Source organism: Falco rusticolus, chromosome 4 (genome assembly GCF_015220075.1).
Source record: "Falco rusticolus isolate bFalRus1 chromosome 4, bFalRus1.pri, whole genome shotgun sequence".
NCBI classification, from domain to species: Eukaryota; Metazoa; Chordata; class Aves; order Falconiformes; family Falconidae; genus Falco; species Falco rusticolus.
In genome coordinates this window covers 59065873-59091194 of record NC_051190.1, presented here as the reverse complement: position 1 = coordinate 59091194, position 25322 = coordinate 59065873, and the positions used below count along the sequence as shown (strand labels likewise).

Below are 25322 nucleotides of genomic sequence, written 5' to 3'. Positions count from 1 at the left end.
CCACAGAAGTCCCTAAAGAAGATGATCCAGGATGGGTTCCAAACCCAAAATTATCATTCAGATGGTTTAACATACTCTTCTCTTCTTGCTTATTGTGGCAGAGCATGATCTCTTATCTATTTTGCTTTGGCAGCACAGGATGTCACTTTGTGAAGGCATGCAACGGCATGCCCGGTTCAAGAGAGACAGGGAACTACCAGAGAGGGTCCAGTGGGGGGCTGTGAAGATGATGAGGGGACTGGAACATCTCCCTGATGAGGAAAGGCTGAGCGAGCTGGGCCTGCGTAGCCTGCGGAAGAGAAGACTGAGAGGGGATCCCAGCAACGTCTACAAGTATCTTAAGGGCAAGTGGCAGGAGGCTGGGGCCAAGCTCTTCTCAGTGGTGCCCAGCGACAGGACAAGGGGCAACGGGCACAAACTGCAACACAGGGAGCTCCATCTGAAGGTGAGGAAGAACGTCTGTACTCCGAGGGTGACGGAGCCCTGGGACAGGCTGCCCAGAGAGGCTGTGGGGTCTCCTCTGGGGACATTCAAAACCCGCATGGAAGTGACTCTCTGCAGCCTGCCCCAGGTGAGCCTGCTTTAGCAGGGGGTTGGGCTAGATGGTCACCAGAGGTGCCTTCCAACCCTGACTGTTCGGTGATTCTGTGATTTAGATTAAGAATAGTAATCACCCATCTCTAAAGCACAGATACTTCCACTGACACCACCACTACCTAAAAGCTCACTGTGGGCTTCCTTAACTAGCATATCTCCATGAATCACAACAGAGGGTTTCTGAAGGCCATCCCCAACAAAACCTCCACGTCGGTATGGAGCAGCACTGCCACACACTTCTGTGCAGTGCTAGACCAGAAGATCCTTCTCCAGTCTTTCCCTCTGGTCCACACAGCGTTTTCCTTTAGTGGCTTGTCTTTATCTCAGCATAAGGTCATCCTTACAGCTTCTCAGGGTTGTGGGGCTCCTTGCAGTTTGGGCAGGAAGTTCACTGAAACCTTAAACACCACAAACCGAAGTGCTGTGCTCCAAGTAACTTGCTGCATGTCTTCGAAAATATTTCAAGAGTGTTTGAAAAGCCAGAGCTCTCACAAAAAATATTGCAGAAACAAGCTACCATGAGGTAGGATATTAAATTGGGAATGGGGCAAGTTTTCTTTGAACGATTAAGACCAGTAAACCCAATCACTTCAGCCTTTTTAACACATATTTAAACTAGATTGAATTTAGTATCTCTGTTTAGCAAGGTGGACAACGAAGCAAATATCCCAATTTTATTTACGCCTTCACCAGGTTTACACTAACAAAACCACCTGTGAACAGTTTCTAGCTCACATTCATTTAACATAAGGCAGGGGCTGGGGTGAGTGTGTGGCCCTCGTCTGGCAGCACCCATGCTGGGGCGCTCACCTGGCAGCACCTCAAACACACCTGCACAGCGGTGTAGCTCCTTCCTAAGGCAGACCCCAAACACCCACAAGACCGCAAACTGCACGGGAACTTTGTTCCTCCGATGATAGACAGAAAGACGAGGTTTTCTTTCATGCCAACAGCTCATCCTTGCCAAAGGAAAGGCTTCTGCTGCCTTACAATTTGGATGGTTGCTTGAAGTGGTTAAACTTTCGGCCCATGGACAAGCAGCCCAGGGAAGCTGCACTCCAGCTAACTGTTGTAGCTCTCAAGCAGGGCAATTTTAGTCTGAAGGGCTGTCAGAGTGGTACCTAAATGCAAACCCTTTTCACAATGAAAAATATTAGCACTTTCTTACAAAGTTCTTAGTATGTATCCAAATGATAAATAATTCATTTCCTCCTCATGCATCTGCACCATTTGAAATGCATCATTGCTTTTATCAATACAGTGCAATGAATTTACACTGCACAAAATAAGACTTGAGGGCATTTGGGCTATCCAAGTATTGTTGATCTGAGCATTATTACTAAAGGTAAACTGAAATAAATTACCTTAGTTACTACATGATGATTTTTTTCAGCATGGTAAATAAAACTTATTAGTTCTAGGTCATTAAATTCAATATTAGACTTTAAAAGAGCCTAGAGATTCTATGATGTTATTAGCAAAACGTGCCACAAAACATATGTGTTTCAGTATTAAAGATAAAAAAATTGCTCTGTTATATTTACATATTAGTTATTAGCACATTTTTCAGGACTTTTGATATAAAAGCCTCACTGCCATTCTCAGTTGTGAGCCAGGCACACGGTGGTTCTGGCTCTCACTGGGTGGCAGGTTTCCAAATAACCGAGCCTTTTCTGAAAATGCCATTCAGAGCCTTTTGCTAATTTACCCACTATGCCTCTTCGGATGAGAATAAATATTATTTTGCCAGTGTTACTGGTGAAGCAAGTGGGCAGGGACCTTAGAGAGGAGGGCTTGATTTTCAGATTTTAAGTCAACTTCCTATGCCCTGAACATGTCCTTTGGTATCCTGTGGCTCAGTGCTCCTCACTGCTTGAATATATTGTGCTCTTCATTTTCTTTATTCTTCTTATTTGGCTACAACCTCTGTGCAAGGACTGTCTCGCCGAGTCTGGCCAGTGTCTAGCAGACAGAAGATGCACTCCTATTTGGAGCCTCCAGTCACTAACATACAGCCAAAAATCCTGGCAACAGCCACTGATACATACACTCTGTCTTGCAAGATGCCAACAGCAAGGCTCGAAAAACATCCTCCAAGAAGTAAATAATGACTGCTTGTTGCATCCAATCAATCGCAATAACCACAGGCAGTATATTACAGGATGCTATTATGTTTTTCTAACTACAACAGCAGCCAAGTACTTTCAACGTGGGCAAAATGTTTTTGCCATTAAGTACAAAGACAGAAGATAAGCATAAGTCTCCATAAGCGGTATATATGATTCTGTCTTTGCTGCCTTTTTTGACATTGGACAGGATGCTGCCACCCCGTGAAAAAGGAGGGTTTTCCCCCAGTGTTCTGAGATGCTGGAGGTGAGGTTCACAGCTGACGGGAATCCTTGCAGTTGTGCAGGGCTACAAAGGCAGCACTCATTGCCCGACCAGCTTCTTAGGCCAGATCCAGGTAACGATGACAAATTATTGATTTCAGGATGAATCAGGCAACTGAGCTGCTCTTCAGCCTGAAATGCTAGCACCTTTCTTTATCCTGGGTTTTGACCACCTTTATGGGAACACTGCAGCATCCCACTGAGCTTTTCAGAAACCTGAGTTAAAGTCCTGTGTGAGAGAAATTACCAGAAAAGCCTAGTAATTGTAAAGCCTAATTAGAAGCGATGTAGAGCTCAAGAGAAGAACTGATAAGCAGTCAGAAACTAGATTAACGAGTGGGCCATCAGTCATCTGCAAGAGGGCTAACGAAAGGTTGGCACAGGACACTCCTGACAGCGTATGGAAGAGGATACACAAAAACGAGGAAGTGACCAAATACAACATTTAAGATACACAGTATGAGACGAGCTGATAATTGGAGCTCATATGCATGCTTAGCATATGGACAACATGATTCTAGTTGTATAGTAAAGGGGAGTTCACAACAGAGGACGATAACAGAACTGTGTGTGGTGTGATGCACCGAGGCATGAGCACAGGAGAAGGCACGAGATGGATGGGGCTGGAACAGAGATGCAGCTCAGCTTCTTTGCACTTGGATTGCAGGGCAGGGAGATGGCATCTGATCACCAGCACAATGTCAGACCTCCTGTATTTCACTGCTTTATACCAACTATTGTGTACCATATATACTATACTACTATATACTATGTTGTCCTGAGAAGTGAAACTGTCACAGCACTAGCAAACCAGTGGGCTGCAACAAGGCTTTCACCATCCCATACCAGGTTAACTTCAGTAAGTGGTTCCCCCACCTTGCCCCAGCACAGCCACCAATGCCCCACAAGGTTTCAAAAGTTCATCTACCGTTTGTGCTGTTTCTTCATCCTCTTCAGGCCAGTCCACCCTGCTTCTTGCCTCTCCTACATCCAGGGCACTCCCTCTCCTCCCTCTGCTTCTTCCAGGTCTCTCTTCCTCCAGGGCTCCTCTTCCTTCCCCCTTAGAGCTATTTAACTACTCAGCAGGAACCAGCCACAGCTGCACATTGTCCACGTCAGCCAACCCACCGCCCCTGAAGACAGCCCACAGCTGTATTTTATCAATGTTAATTAACTTGCCTTAATTCCTCTGTAATTCCTCTACGTGAAACCTTTGCAATAAATACAGCATTTACATACACTACAGGGAAAATCTAAGCAATAGCAGTCCCTGGAATTGAAACTAGAAATAACTGGCGCAGTCAGTTCTGGTCTATGAATGTGCTCACCTCCCGAGTGCTCTTAACTGATTCAATAACAACAACGGTCAGGGCAGTAAAAGACAGCAGCTAGTTAAACAAAATAATCTTTCTTTTTCACTAAACCACTGGATAAAAACTGCAAACTGAAATTTGAAATGACAGTAGCATCACAAAAATTGTCAAAAGTTCAAAGTTCCATCTTTGCACATCTCTCACTTCGTGTAAGTAAATTTAATTGCAATTCCAATAGAAAAAGATGCAAACATCCACAAAACAGCCACAAGTTGTGACTGAAAGCTTAGAGAAAGCCTCTAACCTTTGCACTGAAAGTGTAGTTATGACAGCTTTGAGACTGGCTCTCTTTTTTTCTTTCTTTTTTTTTTTTTCTTCTTTTTTTTTTTTTTCTCTTTCTCCCTAGCTCCTTTAAAATCAATGGAATGACAAAGCTATCAATCAGAAATATGTTATTTTTCCACTTGCCCGCTGGGAGTCCAGAAAATAGTTAAACATCAGCTCATCCCATCAATCAGTGAGCTTTGAGCATATTTTTAAGTGCCACCCTGAATAGAAATAACTTTTTTTTTTTTAATTATTATTTTAACACTTGTTCTAAGACTCATTCAGGTCAAAGGAAAGACCTTGCTCCTTCAGATGGTTTGGATTAGCCCCTTGCTTACTGGGAAGAACACTGATATTTTACTGACTAAACTATATTCAGAGCAAATCCCTGAGATGATTCAAATACTCCTAAACGTGCAGCATGCTTCATCTTTCGCAAGACCACCAAACTCCTATCTTCTGCAACAATGAAGAGGGAAAGGAAAGAAACAGAGCTTTGAGAAGCCAAGAAGACTGAATTCTGCAGATCTCAGAATGACCATGATATTTTGCTGTATAATTAACAGGAGAAGGGGAAGAAGGATACACAACAGCTACCTATATTTTAACAATTATGCAGATTCCCCACAAAACATTAATTCATTTTGTGAGTCATGCCATTCTAAACATGCAGGTTTAAAATATGCAGTTATTCTGCTAAGGCATTCCAACACTCTTGTTATAATGTTTTATGAATTTGGCTTTGGCATTTTCAGGTTCTTTAATTTGCATTCTAAAAACTGAGAATGGGAGACCAACAGCAATGTGTGCTTGGGAACTGGGCTACTGGTCTTTCATCTTGCTTATCAGGGACCTTAATCAAGATTTCACCACTTAGCCAGTTAGAGAAAGCTGTGAAAAACAACTATAATGCAGAAAAGTAATTAGTGTTGTAAAATGGCTTTGGGTCCTTGGATGAGTGACATTTCAGATTAGCATCTTGCCCTTAAATGTGAAGTCACCCTTGGGTAAATTTCAGGAATATCTATCGGCTTTATAAAACGTCCTCTGGATGTATTAAAGTCAGTATCAATGGTATTAGTAGCACAACAACAGAACAAGCCCTTCTAAAATATCTGTGCATGTTTGCACAATACTATTTTGTGCTTTGTCCATTGCAGAAACAGTATTTTAGTAATTTCAGATCAGGCAAGACTGATGTTCAATTGTGCTGCAGACATTAAGAGTACATGGGAGGACTGAGATGGATTTGAAAACATTCAAGATTGGAGTCTTAATAAAACTTTATATGGCACCAGTATGTGCCCATAATTGGAAAAGCATGAGAAATACTGTTTTTTCACAGAAGACTGCAGTTTTGTGGAAAATATGCCTTCTGTCCATGTAAAGCTATACTCACCAGAGGGGGGATATAACACCTAGCTCTATGGCAATACTTCATTCTCTGTTCGTGCAAAAGTTTGTAATTAAATAAACTCATGAATTAGATTTATGAATTAAGCTAATGCATTAACATCATCATTCCCCTGTACTCTACCAAAGAAAGAAAATAGAAGTAAAGCTCTCAACAAGACACCTCTTCCTTCATTAGGGCTATTAGGGATAGCAGTGCTAAAAAAAGGATGCTAGACAAATAATTCTGAACTGCGATGCAGCTAATGTTTCCATTATCATTATTCCCAGAGAGTGGTTATGGGCAGCACCATTCCCAGGAGTACACTGAGCCTGAAAAAGAGCTCCTGCCCATCGTCAGGTGTGTTTGTGAAGGTGCCTGATGTCTGCAATTGCATTCCCCTGTAGCTGAATTGGTGGGAGAAGTTGGAGACAGCTGTGCTGGGGGCAGCTGGGGAACATGTTTATTCAGCACTACCCTTTAACACTCTCTCTTTTCAGTACAGGTATTAAAATTGTTCCCCAATGGACATAACAGACAAGGAAAGCCAAACACGTGGAAGGATTTCATCCAGTTCCCCATTAAATTCAAAAGAAAAACTAATAACTTCAGTGATAATAGGAGTTGGACTGGAACCTACATGAACAGCATACCACAAATCATTTTATTCTCGCCAAAGCTTGTTCCAACTGCAGCGATTTCCAGCGAGAGCTGGAATCTACATCCCCCCAAACAGCTCTACTCCAGAAAATACTACATGCATTAATTCAAGCATTATTTGGTTTTCCCCTGACTAGAAAATGTAAGGCAGCAGAGGATAAAAAGAGCACATAGCTTGTGTGCAAGCACCAGCCCAGCTGCTGCTGGACCACTGTTTGCCTGTTGCTTAGCAATACTTCACTTCTCTGCTGGAAAAAAGAGTTTCAATGAGGGAATATAAACCTGATTTTTTGTTTATGGTAAAATAATGACTGATAGTGCTCCAACCACTTCTTCCAACCTCATGCTACATCACCTACTGAATGCTCTTTGGGACAAAGGTTCTAGTTTTTAATGCATAGCTATGAGCCCACTGGAGAGCCCTAAATAAAAAAAAATTATAATAACAGAGCAGCAGTGTTTGCATATTTATGAGGAGGAAAGCTGGAATAGGAATTTTATGATTGAATATTTTGGCATGGCTCTGGGCAACCAGCTCTGGCTGCCCTTGCTTGAACAGGGAGTTGGACAAGGTGATCTCCTGAGGTCCTTTCCAACCACAACCACTCCTTGATTCTGTAATTTCAGAAGCAAAATAAAGAACAGAAGGAATACAGAAATAAATAAATAAATTAAAAAAAATTAAAAAGATGCTCAGAGGGCAAGGAAGCAAAGCAAAGACACTGCAACATCTTCATGCCTCACTCACCAGTTATCCATTTAGCCTCTGGGTCATGAATTTTGAAATCATCACTGAAGAGATCTTCCACTGTTATCTTCTTCTTCTGAGACAAGCTGTTGTCTTCAACTGTAAAAGATTTGAAAACAAACTGCCATTACTTCAACTTTGAAATGTATCTGAAAATACAGCAACTGTGAATAGGGCCACGTCATATCTCATTTGGAACAGTCCACGTTAGGCATTCTGCCATGCTTAAGCCCCTTCCCATTGTCAGTGTTATAAAAGGACCATCCAGTGGGTCATGAACAGAAACCTCCTTGTTATTTATGCATGTATTCAGCAACTACAAAAAAACCAAGATGTGGTTACACACTTTCAGGCATAAACTGATCCAAAAAGATTTTTAAAGTTATGAAAACAAGCCTACAGATGTCATAGTGCTATACGATCCTGACTATTCTGAAGAATTATAAAGCTACTTAGCACTAAGACTATTCTGAAATCATCAGATAAATTTAAAAATCATAATTAAAAGTGACCAAGTTTTTATAGCTTATGTTTTTATTTCCTTAAAAACTGTCATGCAGAACCACATTTGAAAATTATTTAGCCTTAGAAGGGCTCATACGGATTACTTCAGGAATTCATAAAAAATTTTCCATGGGAATCAGACACTTGGCTGCAGGAACACTTTTGAAAAATCTGAGAGACATAACCCTAAATCCTTAGGTGTCGCATAGCTGTCCCATACTGATTTTAATTTTTAGTGAAAAGATATATGGTTTCTTTTGCAAACACGCGAATCTGGACAGCTTTTACAATGAAGAACCAGACTGTCAGTTTAAGATCCTGTAAGATCAACTTGTAATAACAAAAGTGTTCTTCATTTAGTTAATTCTTCCTCCCTCTGCTCTGTAGCACTTCCCCCCCCCAAAGAAATACGTGCTGTATCTCTTCTTCCACTGTCCTTTACACGGTCCTCTCCACATTTCTCGTGATTCAGCCAGAGACTGTCCATAGATTTCTGAGACAAAGCACAAACTGAAGAAAATGCAGAACTGATTTCTTTCTGTGTATATATTATTGCTACAAGGAAATCTGTCTCATCTAGGATGTCACCAAGACTAAACGCGCTTAAGTCCAACTGAATAGAATAAAGGCACAAATTTAACCACTTGAAGTTTGCTGCAGTTAGCATCTTCCCCCATGCCACAATTATACCTTCTCATTTCTATCACCATGTCTCCACTACATAACAGTTCTCATAAACACTCCCCAGGGGCTCCTGGGACCGTAACTGAAGTGTTTATGTTGAATCAATGGATTCTTGGGCCTTACAGATGAAAAGTACATATATTTCATCACAGAACTCTACAGTGGGTACTTAGTTTATATGAAAATATTTTTTAACTTTTTCAAAGATTAAACATTTAGAGAAAAACGAAACCCAACAATTTTGATTAATATATTCCTTCTTTTCTTTTTTGCTCTTAACAGTGATTTTTTTTTTTTTTTGCTATGACAAGCAATCACCTTCTATAAATAATGTTTTCAACATTCAATTTTTTGCTGAAAAAATATTTTCGTGGAAACCTTTCAGTCAGCTTTAAACACATTTGCTCTTTAATGGAACACATGAAGCCACATTCTGAGTATTTCCATAGCAGGGATGTGTGCTTCAGCATCTCTACTCACTACAGCATCCTCATGCCTGAGGCCTATTGGTATCATGCAGCCTGAGTGATCTGTAATGTTGTTTAGCGATAAACTTACACTGAACATACAGGTGATTAGAAACAGTGGAGTCAGACTCTCTGAAGCCATTTACCAGAGGAAAAAAGTCTTCTTTACTACACTAAATTGAAGCCCCTGAGCTACCTGAGATGATTGAAAATTACCTACAGTGTTTTGTTCGGCTAGAAGGTATTCCAATAGAAACTATAATTTTTACCAAATTAAATTATATTCTTCAATTTTCTTATTTGTCCAGGTCTGACTGAGCAATCACACTGCTCAATGTGCTCCCAAATACCAAGACAGATTAATATGGGTCCTCAGCCAAATCCTTATCTGTGACAGCATTATGCCAAGTTCTTCTGCATTGTTTTATTTATTAAAATGGAAAATACAGGTCAGGGGAACTCCAGGGAAATGTGCCAGCTAGTTCCCACCATGGTGCCAGGTCCCAGCACTGGGTCCCCAGGCAGACCAGGTGGTGCGGAGCAGGAGATGGGAGCACACGCACAGCCTGGGCTTACCAGGCATCACTTCCCAAACGCACCCTGAGGGCATGGATACCCTCTTTCCCACCATGAGGGCATAAGGACAGGCACCAGCAAACCTCTGTGCTGGAGATTTGGGAAGGGACAGGGTGGGAAGCCCTTCTCATTCCCTCTGTCTGTGCAGGGTGGAGACAGCAGTCCGGGAGCTGCACCACTTCCATATCTTCACAGCGCTTCAAACTCCTCCTGAGGGACAGCAGGAGGAGGGAGAGGGAGCAAGTGAAGCATGCACGCCCAGGAGCCTGCCCAAGGCATGTTGCCGAGATTCCCTTACTGCCTCCTGCAGTAATATTTCTGTAGGGTTGGGTCCTCTCTTCAGATTTGTGCGCGTGCACGTGCACACATGCATATCTATAGTTTTACGTGTCTTCATATAAATACACAAACACTGCTGGGACGGGACCCATACAGGGACCATATGCTGTGACAAGTGAGCAACCGCCAATTAGGAAAGGCTCAGTCCCACACTTTTATCGTTTGTATAAATAGCTTCACACTTTTCAAAGGTGGGTGGAATGGCAGGACTCACACACACGAAATCAAAGAACCTCAGCGTAGGCAATTGCGCGCATGTGGTGTGCTGTTGTGTAATTAAATGCAAACTTCCACCCATTACTACTTCTTTTGAAAATATTGTTCGAGAGTACCCAGGATACACAAATCATAAAGATGTTGAAATTTTATTAGGATTTTATAACATAAGACCTAAGCATTAGCTAGCAATAAAGCACTGCTACTGTAATTACAATGTCTGCTGAATGCAAAGAGCGCTGTTCTCAGTTTATGAGCTAATCTTAAAGCAGGGTGAGTGACCTGCCTCTGAGAAACCCAGAGCAGCACAGATTTCAGCCTTTCCGCAGCTGAATCCAGAGTTAAAACCTTCTTTAAAGGTTTGGCCTGCTTTGCAGAAGATTCTTGGAGAGATATATAAATCCCCTTTTCCCTCAATTATTAAATACCTTAATCATTATCTGTTCTGTTAAGCAAACCTTCCCCATTCCCCATTCTACCACTCACTCTTGCATTTGCAGGAGACTACCAAGGAGACTACCCCAGCTTTCACAGTACTGGGAAATGCCACCATCGTGATGCAAGTTATGGGTCCAGTTAACCACTTTTCTTTGCCTGAACATGGACCACAAGCCTGCATGCTGCACTCCATCCCATACATGTCCCAGATTACTCTCCGTAGGGATCACATGATGTGCAGTGCTGGGTTTACAGCATCTCTGCTTTGCATGCCTTGGTATTGCACTGCGAAACAGGCCTTCGAACCAACAGCAAATACTTAGAGAATAACGGTTTCCCACACAGGGAAAGGGCCAAGATAGACAGGAATAAGTAAGGCATTCAGAAGTAAAATGCAACAGGTTATTTGTACTGGTATGACAGTGTCAGTCTCGATGCCAACATTCTTAAAAGAAGGAAGACTTAAAAATATTACCAACTTAAAAATAATATTAAAAGTATTTTCAGGCATTGTGCTTTGCCCATGCCAGACTGCATCACCCCACCTGAGACATTTCCAGTGAAGAGGGTTTTTTTTTTGTTTTTTCCTGATGTCAGTCTTGCACTTGGCAGTAGCTCCCCATGAACATAGAAAAAACTGCTTCACTTCCTTCCTTCACTGTCCTGTCCCTTCATTGCATCTTATTCCAATATCCATCACTTATTTTTCAGTTTGGCTACCAAAGGATAAACATTCCTTCTTCCAGTGCACTATTTGATGGCAGGGAAATTCAGATTCTGCATCTCCTTTCAGACAGGCTCCTCCATCTCCCCTACTCCTACCTTGTCAGAATGTGCTATCCCCAGCCAGGATTATCAATGTAATATGTTTTACGTTTGTCAAACCAGCCTCAGTGTCTGGCTTAGCACTGGCTGGTGGGAAATGCTTGCCAAACGAGCCTGCTGTTACCCCCTGCCACAGCATGTCCTCATAACAAGCTCCAGGGCCAGTGGCCCAAACGAAGACTGAAGTCGGCTGCTACCAAGCCACAGCAGCAACCTAAGCTATCTATTTTACCCTTTGCAGAGTCACACCATGAAGCAGTCTGGATGCATATTAAAAACAGAAGCAGTACTGAGCTCAGAGTTTTTGTATTTGCATGTAGGGGACAGTTCTGAAACACCAGCAGGGGAAGAAACAACCCAAATCCAGTTTACCAGCAGATCAGGTAACTGGAAATCTCAAAAACCATGAATGGAAATTCTAGCATGGAAAATAACTTTGCATATTCCTAAATATTAAGCACTCTTTAACTGTGCTGCTTGGACTTGTTGCTAAGTACATACTAACACCCGTGTGATTTGTGTGTATGCATGTGTGTGCATACATACCCCAAACACTTTGTGTGTGCATATATTTCTATGAAAATACAAAAATTAAACACAAATACACTTGTGAATTTTATTTATAACTGAATGTGGGTATTTCACATTCCTACTTCATGCTACGTAAAATAGAATGTCATCACAATAACCCATATTTACTTGTATCTTCCTACATTAGAGAACATTAACTCCAGGGTCTCAATACCTTTTCTGCCTAGGTAGTTATCTGGACTACTGCATATAGATACTGCAGTATCTATAGTCATAATAGTCGTTAGTGGATTTACATGTGATTTTCTTTATGGAGAAATGGGAGCAGAATTCAGGAGAATTCCTAAATGAGGTCTACAGTGGAGCTCAGAATTGAATTCAGAGCTGATAATCCTCACCAGATATCAACCTTATAAAGAAATCATTCTTACAGATGGTCTTGTAAAAGGAAATATTTGTGACTTTGACTGTATTTAGGACTGAAAAAAGCTATTTTTATGTTTCTCCCTATGTATCTATCTATACAGAATCCTGCTCTTCAATGGAAGTGTCACTCATTATCTCCTCTATGCAGTGCAAGTCACCAACAGCTTCTTGAAGCCCACAGGTATGGGTTAAGGAACCTGCGCTTCAGCCTGCATTTTTGAAAAGTCTGGGACTGCACTTCTCTAAAACAGAAGGCAACATTTCCGCACATAATGCGTAAGGGTTGATATTTTTCACTGCAAGTACATGGTGCCTGATTTGAGTACGGTCCACAGACCACACCCCAAAACATCTCAGAGATGAACTGCACTGCCCAATAGTATTGAATCTGAACCCTAGCAAAGGTAATGTAAAAATGATCCTTAATTATGTTTAACCTTAATTAACTTAATTGCTTAAATACTTAATTACTCTGGCATGACAATGTGCTACTTACATTTCCATTGAAAACTTCAGGATAGCATGAAATAAACTGGACATGGAATCATGATAAATAAAAAAAGGATAACGTAGTGATTCACATGCTATGAGCTAGAAATTTCTACCACACAACTTCCACCTCATTTTTTCCACTTCACCATCCTTTGCTCTTCCATTTCCTACGGTTTTGTTTCTCCCTCGTGTCCATTCCCCTCCTCAGCTCTGTGCTCTTTGCTCTGTTGTCCCCTAGAATCCCTCGCATGTACTCATTCAAGAAGGAGCCCCTTTTCCTCTCCTCTATGTCCTTCTGCAGATGATATTCTGCCTTCTCCTGTGTTTTGTAGCTCCTCACCCTTTCAGACACTGACTTCTCTTTTCTGTGTCTTGTCTCTCACTTGTTTGCCTTCTCATATTCAGATCACAATCTTCTCAGAGCCACACAAGCACGTTATTTCTACGCCATAAGTAGGCACAGAAATTTACAGGGCTGTATAAATATGTAATAATCAATAATCATAATGATACCACATTAAAATTCAAGCCTACAAGCTCAGCAGCTATTGTAAGAGAAGTAATTTACAGAGGTTACATGCACAGAACTTTGCTGAAGCTTGGTAAGGGTATTAATGCAAAGAATCCCTTCTTGGGAAGTTACTAATTATTTGCTGTCGTTAAGTGCTATCTGACACACAGTTATCTGGAATTGCTTTGTAAAGCTGAAATACTATAGTCTGATCAAAAAAAGTCAATCCAGATGAATGGGATGGGAGTCACATGCCTAAGTATAGGCATCTGATGCCATTTCAGATGGTCTGGGTCTGGGATATGCCACCCACCTGGGTTTGCTGCTCCATGTGGCTGAACTTCCGGAAGTTCTGCGACCTGACTGACTGCTCTATGCAGATGTTTCTCATACCCTGGCACATCTAAAATTACACTCCCCATCCATGTTTAGGCCACCAAGGTTCAGGCTTGTACCTTCAGCTCAACAGCCCTGATCTTTGAATTGAAGTGTAAATCTCTAAAACAATCTACCTAAGAATGGCCTTGAACTCAGTGTCACACCAAGATAAAGAACAGGAAGGATGATTCCTTTGATGTTGGCTTTGCAGTCAGTTTGCAATCCCTTTACCCTTGGAAGTGTAAAATTACAGATGAAAAACAGAATGGAAGTGAGTTAAAGGTTATAAATACCTGGTGTCAGGAGTATAACAGAGGTGACAATCAGGGAGCAGATAACAAGAATAACAAGTAAGGCAATTGCAATTCCTTTCCAGTTTCTTTGAGGAGGATTACTCCCCACCAGCTCCTAGAAACATGAAAGGAAAGTGAACATTTAGAAAAGGCACTTAGACAAGGAAACAAACAGCAGAACCCAAACAGCAATGTACATCCGCAGAACGACAACATGCACCCTGCGACCATGGTGGGTGAAGCCTGTCAGCCAAATACAATTCATGCTGTTAGAATATGTTGTGTTATTAACTGAATCCACGCCAAATCATATTGTGCAACGAATAAACGCAAGGCACCCATAGGATATACGGTAGTGAAACCCACACTCCCCATCACCTCCTTGCATACAGGCACCAGCCACCCCCACCAGCACCGATCCAAACTCACTTATCAAAAGCCAATTTCCTACCAACCCTCATCAAGTCTGGGAATAAAGAGCTTTACTGTAACTTTCAAGAGACTTTTATAATAAGATGCCAGAGAAGAATACAGGAAGATAAATAATTCACAGGGGCATGTATGGAGATAAAAATCAATAAGGATATCCCCATGGTGAATTCTCCTGCCATCCCAGAAAACATCACATCTCCTCAGGCCACCTTGCATGCATTCATTCGCAGGCTGGTAGGTCTGAGAATGTGAAGACAGGCTTCATGTCTAGCACATACATTAAATTTAATCACATCCTTAAAACTTTAGAATAAAAGCTCCATCACTATTCACTGATTAGCTTTGACTTCACTGTGGTTGTACCATATGTTCTGTCTACGATGTATACAGCACCCTTGCTCTCGAGACTGAGGCTTTTATGAAGTGCTGTGTTCGCATTCACATGATCTTAAATATTTATTGCACTTTATCCCTTTCATGCTTTTTGCTGGATTCCCCTTAGCACTGTGCATTAAATGAGATTTCATGCACACATTGAAGCATCCCCAGGAATTGTATGAAATATCAGCACACTCCACTTTCCTGGAAAGCTGAATTCACTCAAGGGATCTGGCCTCACAGCCAGAACAACTCTGGATGCTCCTCCTTCTCATTTACCTCACCAGGTTAGAACTTTTGCCTTATTTCTTTGATTATGAGGGAAGGAGGGTCTAAGACAGACCTGCTGGTACCTCTTTAAAAGATTCTTCTTTTTTTCTTTTTTAATTTTATCAGGAAAACAAAAAGCTTTATAATAGACTGAGTTCTGTAATTCAGAGAAAGTGTTTCACTCACTGTAACTTTTTCTTATACACAGCAAAATGACTTGAACAGGGAGGTCAGGAAAACCTCACAGTTTTGATTTCAGAAAATGCTGGAAAATATTTTTCAGCCTTTCCAAATCAAGAATCCATTTCACAGAAAAAGATAATGTTGAGACTCTCTTCCTACATGTTTGGGGATGAATCCATTACAAAGGCTATAAAACTGCAGTGGAAAGCCAGGTTTGATGCACTGAACATCTGAGGTAGCATCTGTATTTCATTATTTATTCTAGTTCTGGAGAAGACACAATGGTTCCCTTCCTTCTGGCAAAAAGGGGTAGAAGTTAGCACCCACTCTCTGCCTTGCCTTCCTCTCATTTGCATTTGGCTTTCTATTTAAAATGAAAAATAATTAGAAGGAACAAATGTATAGTTTATTACTCTCACTGCAGAAAGATCTGAAAAGTAGGTCAGGAGCCTTGAGAAATGCAACTTTGCCAACAAGCAAACAGAAAGAATACAAATACGTGCATTTTTATAATGTCTTCACCCTAAGCACGAATACAAATGTTAATTAATTTTTTGTATTCCAACACCTTTTTTAGGAAACTGTTATGGTCTCCATTTTTCAGGTGATGCAAATAGGCTCAAAAGAGATTCTGTGACTTTCCCAGGGTTATGCACAAACTGAGAAATAAAGCCAGGAAAAGAATCCAGGGCTTTTCAGTAAGTGACAGAAATATTCTTCCTCTCACAGCAGAGCACAGTGGGACCTAGAGGGGTGACAGGAGAATTGGGGAGATGCAGCTGAGAAACCACAGCGCTTCTACCCAGCCAAGTCCTAACAGTGTCCAAGGACAGAGGAAAGACACAGCTTTACAGGTCTGATGGCAACAGTCAATTCCTGAAAATAATCTCACAACTCTCTTCCCCTTGAATGTCAGAAGTTTTAAAATTGAACAACAACAAAAAAAAGTTCATGGACTTTAATTAGATGTACAAACCCAGATGTAGTTCAAAAGCTTAATAAAACCTTGCATTAAGTGAGGTTTCCTCATCCATGAATCCATGAGTCCCAGTGTGATAGAAATCCACAGACATGCTTAAGTTTTCAGCACATTAATACTTCCCCTGAATCCATTATCACATCATAATCCATTCATTCTTCAAGCATCCAATCAATATTTGAGCAAAAGAACAACAAAGACTGGGAATTTCTAGTGTATCAAGAGGAGGAAAACTATTCAAGATCCCAAGTTTGGGGTTTAATACACTGCAAGGAAGCAGAAAGGAATGTTTTCACTTTATTTTCAAAATCCCATCAGGAAATTTCCCCTGATAAAAAGCAAGAAAAGACAAATGGCATTTCAAATAAATGTAAACAGCTTTATTCTGCACAGGTTTGGAAAGCAGCTTTTTTGTTCTCCTCAGTCATTTGAAGTCTCTTTCGATGGAATCACCACCAAACTGCTGCACACACACGTATGTGATAGCACCACCTCAGAGCTTTCCTATCTATTTTTCTGTTAATTCCAGAGAGATGTTGCTCTGTCACTGCGACCAGCTTTTACTTCCAGGAGATTTCAGCCTCACCACCGGTCCACGATACCCCATGCCCTCGGCAGCCAGCTCCCACCCTTTTACAGGGGTTCCCACCAGCGGACACATGGTCACCGTGCCCAGGAAAGCCTCTGTGCTTGGGACTGAAGCCAAGCAGGTGTTTAATTAAGCCCTAGGCAGGTACAAATCCAAGCACATAAATAACGTTCTTGAAGTGGCACCTCAAAAGGTTTGTCTCCAGCACAGCACAAAGCTTTAGTTTGCCCATTCCCGCACGATCCCAGCTCACCGAAGCAAACAGAGATCTAAACCAGCCGGCAGGCAGATACCCTTCGTGAACCACGGCTGTTAATCCTAAAAGAACCGCTTTGGATTTAATGCTGAAATCTGAGCATAGTGCACAAATGGATATAAACCAAATGCACAAAGTTTCTACTCTGATGAAGTGATTCTACTGAAAATAACATAAAAGGGAACGTTAAAACAAAGGCAGTCACCGGCAGGAGTCACCTGCTCTCGGCTTCTCATGAAGAACGGTGCCTGCACGACCTCTGCAAGCAAGCTAAAGCCCTGCAGCCTGTTTTTTTTTCTCCTTTTTTCTTTTGCTGCTAGCTTTCCAGCCCCTTCTTTCTCTTACATAAAACCTTAATTGTTTTTGGATTAGGAAAGTAAAACAGATGTTACCACAGGTTTTAACATAAGCACACTTCATTGATGCTGCGTATGAAAAACTGTAAATGTTATCGCTTTCATCTTCATTTCTGATTGAAAAATAACCCTAACCACCTGTGAAGTTGACTTTGAAGCCATAAATCCAGACATCTACAGTATTTTAAGACTCTAAAATACACATCTGTGATGACATATTTTCCTGCCTGTGAAAGAATCACTGTACTGACATGTTACGGATGAAGGCTGGATGTGCTCCAATCCAAGATGCTGTCAACAAAATTATTTCTGGCATGTTTATTTGAAACCTGCCAGAAGTCTGCCAGCACAGTGGCCATATTACAATAATGTAATAGCTTCTTAAAACAAAAGTTTCATCAAGCACAGCTTTTGGGTTTTAATAGCCATGTCTATAGTGCTAAATGAAAGCAAGACAATATGGACAACGCTTGTCAAGTATTGGCATTATTTAATTAAAGCTGTATGCCCTGGACCAAACTCTCTGAAGTATCAACAGTGGGGTGGTGATGGTGGGCCTCTTTGTCTTTTTCAACATGGAGTTGCCACTTCTGTGCAATACCAACAAAATCTAGGTGTGTTATACCAAAATATTCGCATTCCAGATCCATGCGCTGTACGTGAGGGCCTTTGCTGGGCCAGGTGACACTGGGCCATGGCTGGGGACAGGAGACTGAGCTGTCATCTCAGGTACAGCAGTGAAAGCAGAAAGAAAAAGAAACCCCAAGAAATTAATGGTCTGAAACAATGGCAGGATGGGGTTTATAGCAGTAGCTTTGCACGATTTCCACGCTTGCCATTCTTGCAAGCTCTGCTTCTTGATTTTTTTTTTGTTTCTACATTTTGACTAAATAACCTGAAATACTACACTCATAAACACACTAAATGAAAAAAATAATCTAGCAAGCTTCTTAACATACATGTAATCAAAAAATATGTATTCTGCCTTCACCTACCTTGTTCTGAATTAAAACTTTTGCCTGGTGATGCAACAGTGAGTGCAATGACTCTGGCAAGTCAGCTCACCAATTTCAGAACATGGTGCAGAATAAAAACTATGCTGAGGAATTAAAGTACAGGAACACACTTGTCCCTGGCAAAAGCTCCTATGATGTTCAGTGGAAAAATAATTTCACTGTTAATTAGTTCTTTACAATACAAAATTGCTGCAGATTATAACTGCTAAACAGTACAACAAAGGAGATAAAGAGTAGGTAACCCATATGGTTAGATTATTAGACTTGTGTTGCAAAAAAGAAATATTAATTGCAATGACAATGGCAGTAAACTAGATGCATTGCAGTGGTTACAGCAGGAGGTTCTCTGAGACCTCTGGTTATTGTGATCGATACTGCCTCACTGTCTCATTGCAGTCCTCCGTCTGCCTGGATCCTCTGCTGTTCTCCTGCCTTAAATTTAGGATGGAGGTTCTTTGTGGGCAGGAGTCATTTTTTGTACCCTGCCTGGCACAGTGGAAACCTCAATCACTAAAGAACTTTAGCAGTATCGTAACACGGATAAACAATAATAAGCATGTAACTGCATCCTCCTCATCTCCGAATTCAAGCTGAGTTAGTTTTGTCCAGGGCTTTTTATTTATTAACTTTCCTCTCCTCCCCACTCGCCTCCCTCCCCTCTTGCTGCTGCAGACCACCCTGAGCTGTGCTCCAGCTGAAGTGTGATGCTGAATATCAATCAGCTTGCAGATAAGACTCAGAGCCTGAGCCTGAGGCTACAGTAAACTCAGTTGTTCAGATGCTAAAGGTGACACTTTAGAGCCAGAGGATTAAAAACTTGGTCTGTTTTTATAAATGAGGCATGGCATGTATGTGGACTTTCCTGCAAGGCCCCAAGAGAAAGATTCAGAGGGATGAAACCATCCTGGCTGTTGCGGTGATGAGAGACAACTACGTTATGTTTTCCTTCCTTCTCTGATGATAATAAATGCTTTTAGTGATAGGGAGCAATGACTTAGTAACATTTAACATCTTCACTGTCTACTCCTCAGCACCATGAGAAAAATCTTTTACCCTGCACACAAGGCAACACATTATACTGCCTTGCATTTCTGGGAGGCTCTTTTATGAATGCCCTAAAGCCACTCCTTTTGGCCCTGTAGCTCCATCTGCGCTCACAATTTTCTGCAAAGTGCACATACGCAAATGTTTTGAGGTTGGGCATTAATGGAGGGTTTGGGAGCGAACGAGGAGAACACTGTATCTGTAACACTCAGCTCTCTGTAAAAAATAGACCTTGCATCTTTTATGCTTTGATAGAGCTTTCAGTCTTACAAGTTTCTATTACAAAGCCAGCAGAAGAAAATGAATGCCATCTGCACCTTACACCTAAGCGTTACCTTTAACAAATGACGATTCTCCCACATTTTTAGAGCAGAAGGCATCAGATCCTCAGCTAGCATTGACCGACACAGATCACTGGCTCCACTGGAGCAAAGCCAGTCTGTGTCAGCTACGAGTGAAACCCACTGCTACTTCTAAATTTTAAAAAAGAAAAATATCTGTAAAAAGATCTAGATACAGTAATATCTGGAATTCCTAGCTGTACTGGTATTGCAGAAATAGATACTTAATAACTTCCCATTATTTTTATAAGCATTATGATGAAACAGTTTTGGATCACCTCCAGACCTGGCAGCACTAAAATATTCATTTAGTATCTCTATATTTTGAACTGGCATCTGACATGACTTGTGTACCTAACTACAGTAACCACATTGCAACATCCTCCTACCCCCTTATGATGTAGAAATAAGCAGTGCTGCTGTTTGAAGCATTCCCAAATTATTCCTAGTGCTTAGGGACAGAGCGAGTAGATGGTATTTCCAAAATAAGTTAGAAGTTGGCAATGTGGACACTGAAATCCTGCCTAGTTCTCAAGATGACAAAAATTCAAGCTGTGAACACCAGCTGGACCTGTTGCACTAAGAGTGGCTCCAGCCAAGGGCATGGCCATCTTTTGACCCATGTCCAGGAAAAGGGAGATGGCCATACTGTACATCTGTATGGCACATGACATATGTGATTAGAGATACTTTTAGACGAGAACTGTGGTGATCTTATGTAATGTCATTTTATTGATCTTCTTCATTTTCCCACCATCAGTTTGGTTCATTCATCTGTGCTAACCTAGATGTTTTTACAGCACCTGATGCATCGGGACTGTGAACCCTCACAGGGGCCCTTAGCTGCTCCTGTAATTCAAGTCATAATTAAAGATGCATTCCCAACAGTGACAGATCCCATAAACCCAACAGCATTTCTTTATTTCAGTGTTTGATACAAGCACACACATTCATCCACTAAAACAGAAACAAATCATCTCCTAGGGTGAAATATCTGCCATGGCACCAGTAAAACCTGGTTTGACACTTAGGATTTTATTACATGAGAGTCTGTGTGTTCATCAAACCCATGAAAAAGCTTGGCAAACCCCAAAGACACAGATAATATCACTGATTCCAGGACCCCTTTATGCCACAGCCCTTGCTCAGCTCCAGTCTTCCCACTATGATGCTCTGACAGCCTGGGTCCCTCCAAACCGAGCCACAACACACACATGAGCCTTGAAAACAGTTCATACGCATGCAGAAAGCATCTGCAAAGGTGATACTGCCAAGGCATACCAGGATGACATCTCTCTATTTCTTGAAGAATTATGCTCTCAAGAAATGGGAAAAGAAGCTTCTCTGCAAGATTTCAGAGCTTGGCAAAACCACCTCTCAGCTTTGTCGCCTCCCCCAATTCCAATGAAATGCCATTCTGCTTACATTTGTAAAAAGGCAATTACAATTTTTAGTGAAACTATATTGCAGAAAAAAAGAAAATATCATTCAATTTATGACTCTGAACACCAGGGAAGAATCTGTGATAAGGAAAGTAGTGAGGTGTTTAATCTCCCTGGGTAGAAAGACAGCATTAGAAATTCTGTTTAATATTATATTCTACTAACTCCTAGGTGTTTTTTTCTGTAATCTAGTTTGTAAATAATTTGTTTCTAAATGGTAGAGGAAGGAAAACATGATGTGAACAAAATCTAATTCCTAAATAATTTGTTTGGGAACAAGGTGAGAAAGAGCTGTGAAAACAGCCAATTTTTGAGGTCACAGCACTGCAGAGACAGTGAGAAGAGAAACACAAAAAACATGTGTACAGCAGGGGGGAAGAAAACAGCTTTATCAATTTCATTTTGCACTCTCCTGAGGTGTCCATCAAACTCAGGATGCAAAAATTGCACTGCGTGGTAAGAAAGAAAAAATTACCTCGCCAGGTTACTTGCAAACACTTCTGTGATAGAGTAATTATTATATGAATTCATGTGTGAATTAAAGCAGCTGGGGGCCAGGGGATGGTCACTCTTCCATTGGTCCACATACGTGACTCTCATTAACATGCAGCAAAGCTTCATGCCTAGAATCATAGAATCGTTTAGGTTGGAAAAGACCTTTAAGATCAAGTCCAACATTAACCTAGTGCTGCCTAGTCCACCACTAAACCATGTCCTTAAGTGTACAACCTCCCATGCCAACCACCATCTAGCATTACTTTCTGAAACACATCAACTGCTTTTTGTTCAAAATGCATCTTTCTTGTCATCACTTCTTACTGATGAACTGAGACATCCACAATCCCACTAAAGATGATGGTGTATTGAGGATTTCAAATGAGGTCCCTGGCTGGCATGAGGGCTGCAGTGTGATGGCTCCTGAAGGTCCTACAGCTGTGGGAACAGTTGGTCAAACCAGGTCAGAGACAGCATTGATCCCTGAGTCCTGGAGTTCCATGGGCAGGTGAGGGACATGGACAGACCGAGGGGTAAGAGGATGGCATAGATGGCACTGCAGGGTGGAGGAGGCTGCAGTGCCAATTCAGAACTTTTTGCAGGGAAAGAACATCTGATCAGAGCCCATAATAATGGGATTTCAAAAGTAATGAAAATTACCTGAACCTCCATGATAAGACACAACATAAAATGCTTTTACATACTGAACAAAGAAAAATGTCCAAACAAACAAGCATGTTATGATAAAATCTATTTTGTGTGCTCACTAAAACCCTCTATAAATCTAGTAAAGAACCAGTAAAAATCATGTATTTCTGCCCTCCGTGGGACACGAGCAATGTGTGTTTTACATGACAGTTGAGTTCAGGAAAAAAAAAATAAAATCCTTCAAATAAGCCAGTAGGATCTCACAAGAGACAGAAGTTCATCCCCATTTCAAGCCAGAACTTGCCCTTACTGAGGTCAATAACAACATTTTTAGTAGCATGCCTGAGTCCTTTAATCTTTTCCATATATCATCGTTAATCAGATTATGGTGCTGGACACTCAAGCATCTGAGTGTCCTATTAAAATCAAAGTACAGTGTACGTGGCATGTAAAACGCAAACTCTAGAGTTATTCTGGATGCTAAAATTCACAGATTATTTTTATACATCTCTAACACAACTTTTATTTCAAGCACCAGTCATTCACTGTTTTGAAAAATGCAAGTTGTTTGATGTATGGATGTTTCAAAGACAACGCACTTGCATTATTCATCACTGTAGCAATAGTTATATTAAGATGCTACCTATCTTACAATTTTACCTTCAAGAGGATCTTCATTTTCTATTGTTTCTAGGATCAAGTCATATTTTATTTGCGGGTCTCTAATGCTGTTTCCATCTGTAGTAGGTAGTCAAGATTTTAATGAAAATTAGAGAAGGAATATTCTTCTCTGATACAAGTTTTAAAGATGTTGAGCAATGGAAAAACAATGTGGAATTGTGGGCCTGTGTTTTACAAATGCTTTTAAATGAAAAGACGTTAGCAGGCCTTGGAGTAGGATGCAGTATGAAGGCTTTTCTCTCCCAGCTAAGCCCCCTTCTCCTCAGCCTGTACAACCAAGTTCTTTTTGTGTGGTCTCTCTCCCCTTCTTCTCATCTCCTCAATCGTTCATTTTTAGTTTCATAAGTAAACACAAATCAGTAAATAAAGCAGACCAAAATCTGTTCTCCCGTCTCAAGAGCAATTGGCAGAGCACATCTCTCACCCACAACAGCCAAACGCTCTGACACTGCAGTGCAGCATGATCATGTCACAACTTCTTTACCAAAACAGCCCCTGGCCCACCTGGACCCTAGGCTTTGCTGCAGCATCCGCGGGACAGTCCTGCTAGTGATGGGCTAACACCGTCTGGGAGCACACTAACAAACCACACCAGTAATGACCTATGCTTGGTCCTCTGCAACCTTCAGGCCACTTCAAATGCAGCTCTTAACGCCACCCGAATCCCAGATCCTAAACCTAAGCTACGGTCCCCAACCCACCCACAGTTCTCCAGTTCTTACTCTTAAGGAAAATCATTCGCTTGAGCTCGAACCGTTGCTCGCACAGAAGCAAGGAGCAAGGGACACAACAGCAAAAGGATGGCTGTCTTTCCCAGGTTTATAATGTTAATTCTTTCCTTCTGGCTGGCAGCAGCCTGCCTGACTTCCATGCGTGGTGCTTGGATGGTGAGGCAGGGAGCAGAGCCCACAGGCTGTGAGACTGTCCTCAGAATAGCTGGGAGACATCTCAGTTCCTCAACTGGGATGTGCTTGGGCTTTTCTCAGCTATTCTTGAACCAGAAACCACTTCACGGATATCCTGATTTGATGTTCATGAAGTTTAAAAAAAACCCGAACAGTCTTAATTCTCCCTGGCCCTTGTCCAGCTCTAGCTGAGGAAAACTGTACTTCAAAGAATTCTTCGAAGGGTGCTCGGGCTTCTGGTGTCCAACACCAGCGGGCTGGCTCAGCCCCGAGCACTGCTGTCAGGCAAAGTGACTCCAAAGTCTCCAAAGGTTTAAAAGTCTTATGCTTGGTCTGTTTTAATTGATTTCTATTTTTACTAGGGTTCTCACAGCACATTACAAAGAGCTTTGCGAAGTCATTTGTTTTCATTTTCAAAATTTTCTGGGCGGCAGTGAACACAACCAGCAAACAGTAAGTGATTTTTCCTTGGGAAAGCAAGACACCAACTTTCTTTCCTATACTGAGCTATGTTAACCACGGCACACCACCACAGGAGCATGGCTCCTTCTATGAAAAGAACATTTTTCTTGCTCATTTTTCATTTGAAAGAAATACCCTTAATTCAATACAAACCCAAGACTCAGTAAGTGAATTACAGAATGGAACTGAGACAGCCACAATCCCACTAAATAAATAAAATAAATAAATAAATAAAGCAAGCAAAACTGACTGACACACAAATTGCAATTTTTTTCTCCTAGAAGATCTATTCCACTGGGGTCACTGCCACCCAGCAGCAAAGCCACTGCATTATCATGATCATTTTTTATCTCCCTGCACAATTCATGTCAGCATCTAAACAGCATTGATAAAAGTATCTCTTCTGCATCATGCTGCTGGTTTATCTGTCTGCTTTTCACTGGCTTCACGCTGGAAAGTTTCCGCTGTAATCGAAACTCCTCTTTTAATTTTGGGACACACTCACTTCTGACGTCAAAAGTGAGAGACAGTGGGTTAGACAGGTACCCTCTGTATTTGAGACTGAAGTTAAATGTAAGGTTATCATATTGATTTAAACACGCTGTAGGATTTGAAAAGAGAAAAATCACCCAAGCAGATGCAATGACTTGTGTGTGGCAGTTTCATTGCATCCTGTGAAAAAATGCTCCAGAGATGGGAAGGAAAAAGGCAAGTGACCAAGAAAGGAGTTTCTTCTC

At 41.4% G+C, this 25322-nt stretch overlaps 1 protein-coding gene across 2 annotated transcripts in view; it reads right to left on the bottom strand.

The window, feature by feature from the left end:
- DPP6 (dipeptidyl peptidase like 6) overlaps positions 1–25322 on the bottom strand; it is a 422788-nt gene that overhangs the window by 167878 nt on the left and 229588 nt on the right. For both annotated transcript variants that reach the window (XM_037385816.1, XM_037385817.1), the window contains exons 2-3: positions 14109–14223; positions 7429–7527 (exon numbers count right to left, since the gene is read on the bottom strand). In XM_037385816.1, coding sequence (XP_037241713.1) covers positions 7429–7527; positions 14109–14223 — 214 coding nt within the window. The remainder of the gene's footprint in view (positions 1–7428; positions 7528–14108; positions 14224–25322) is intronic.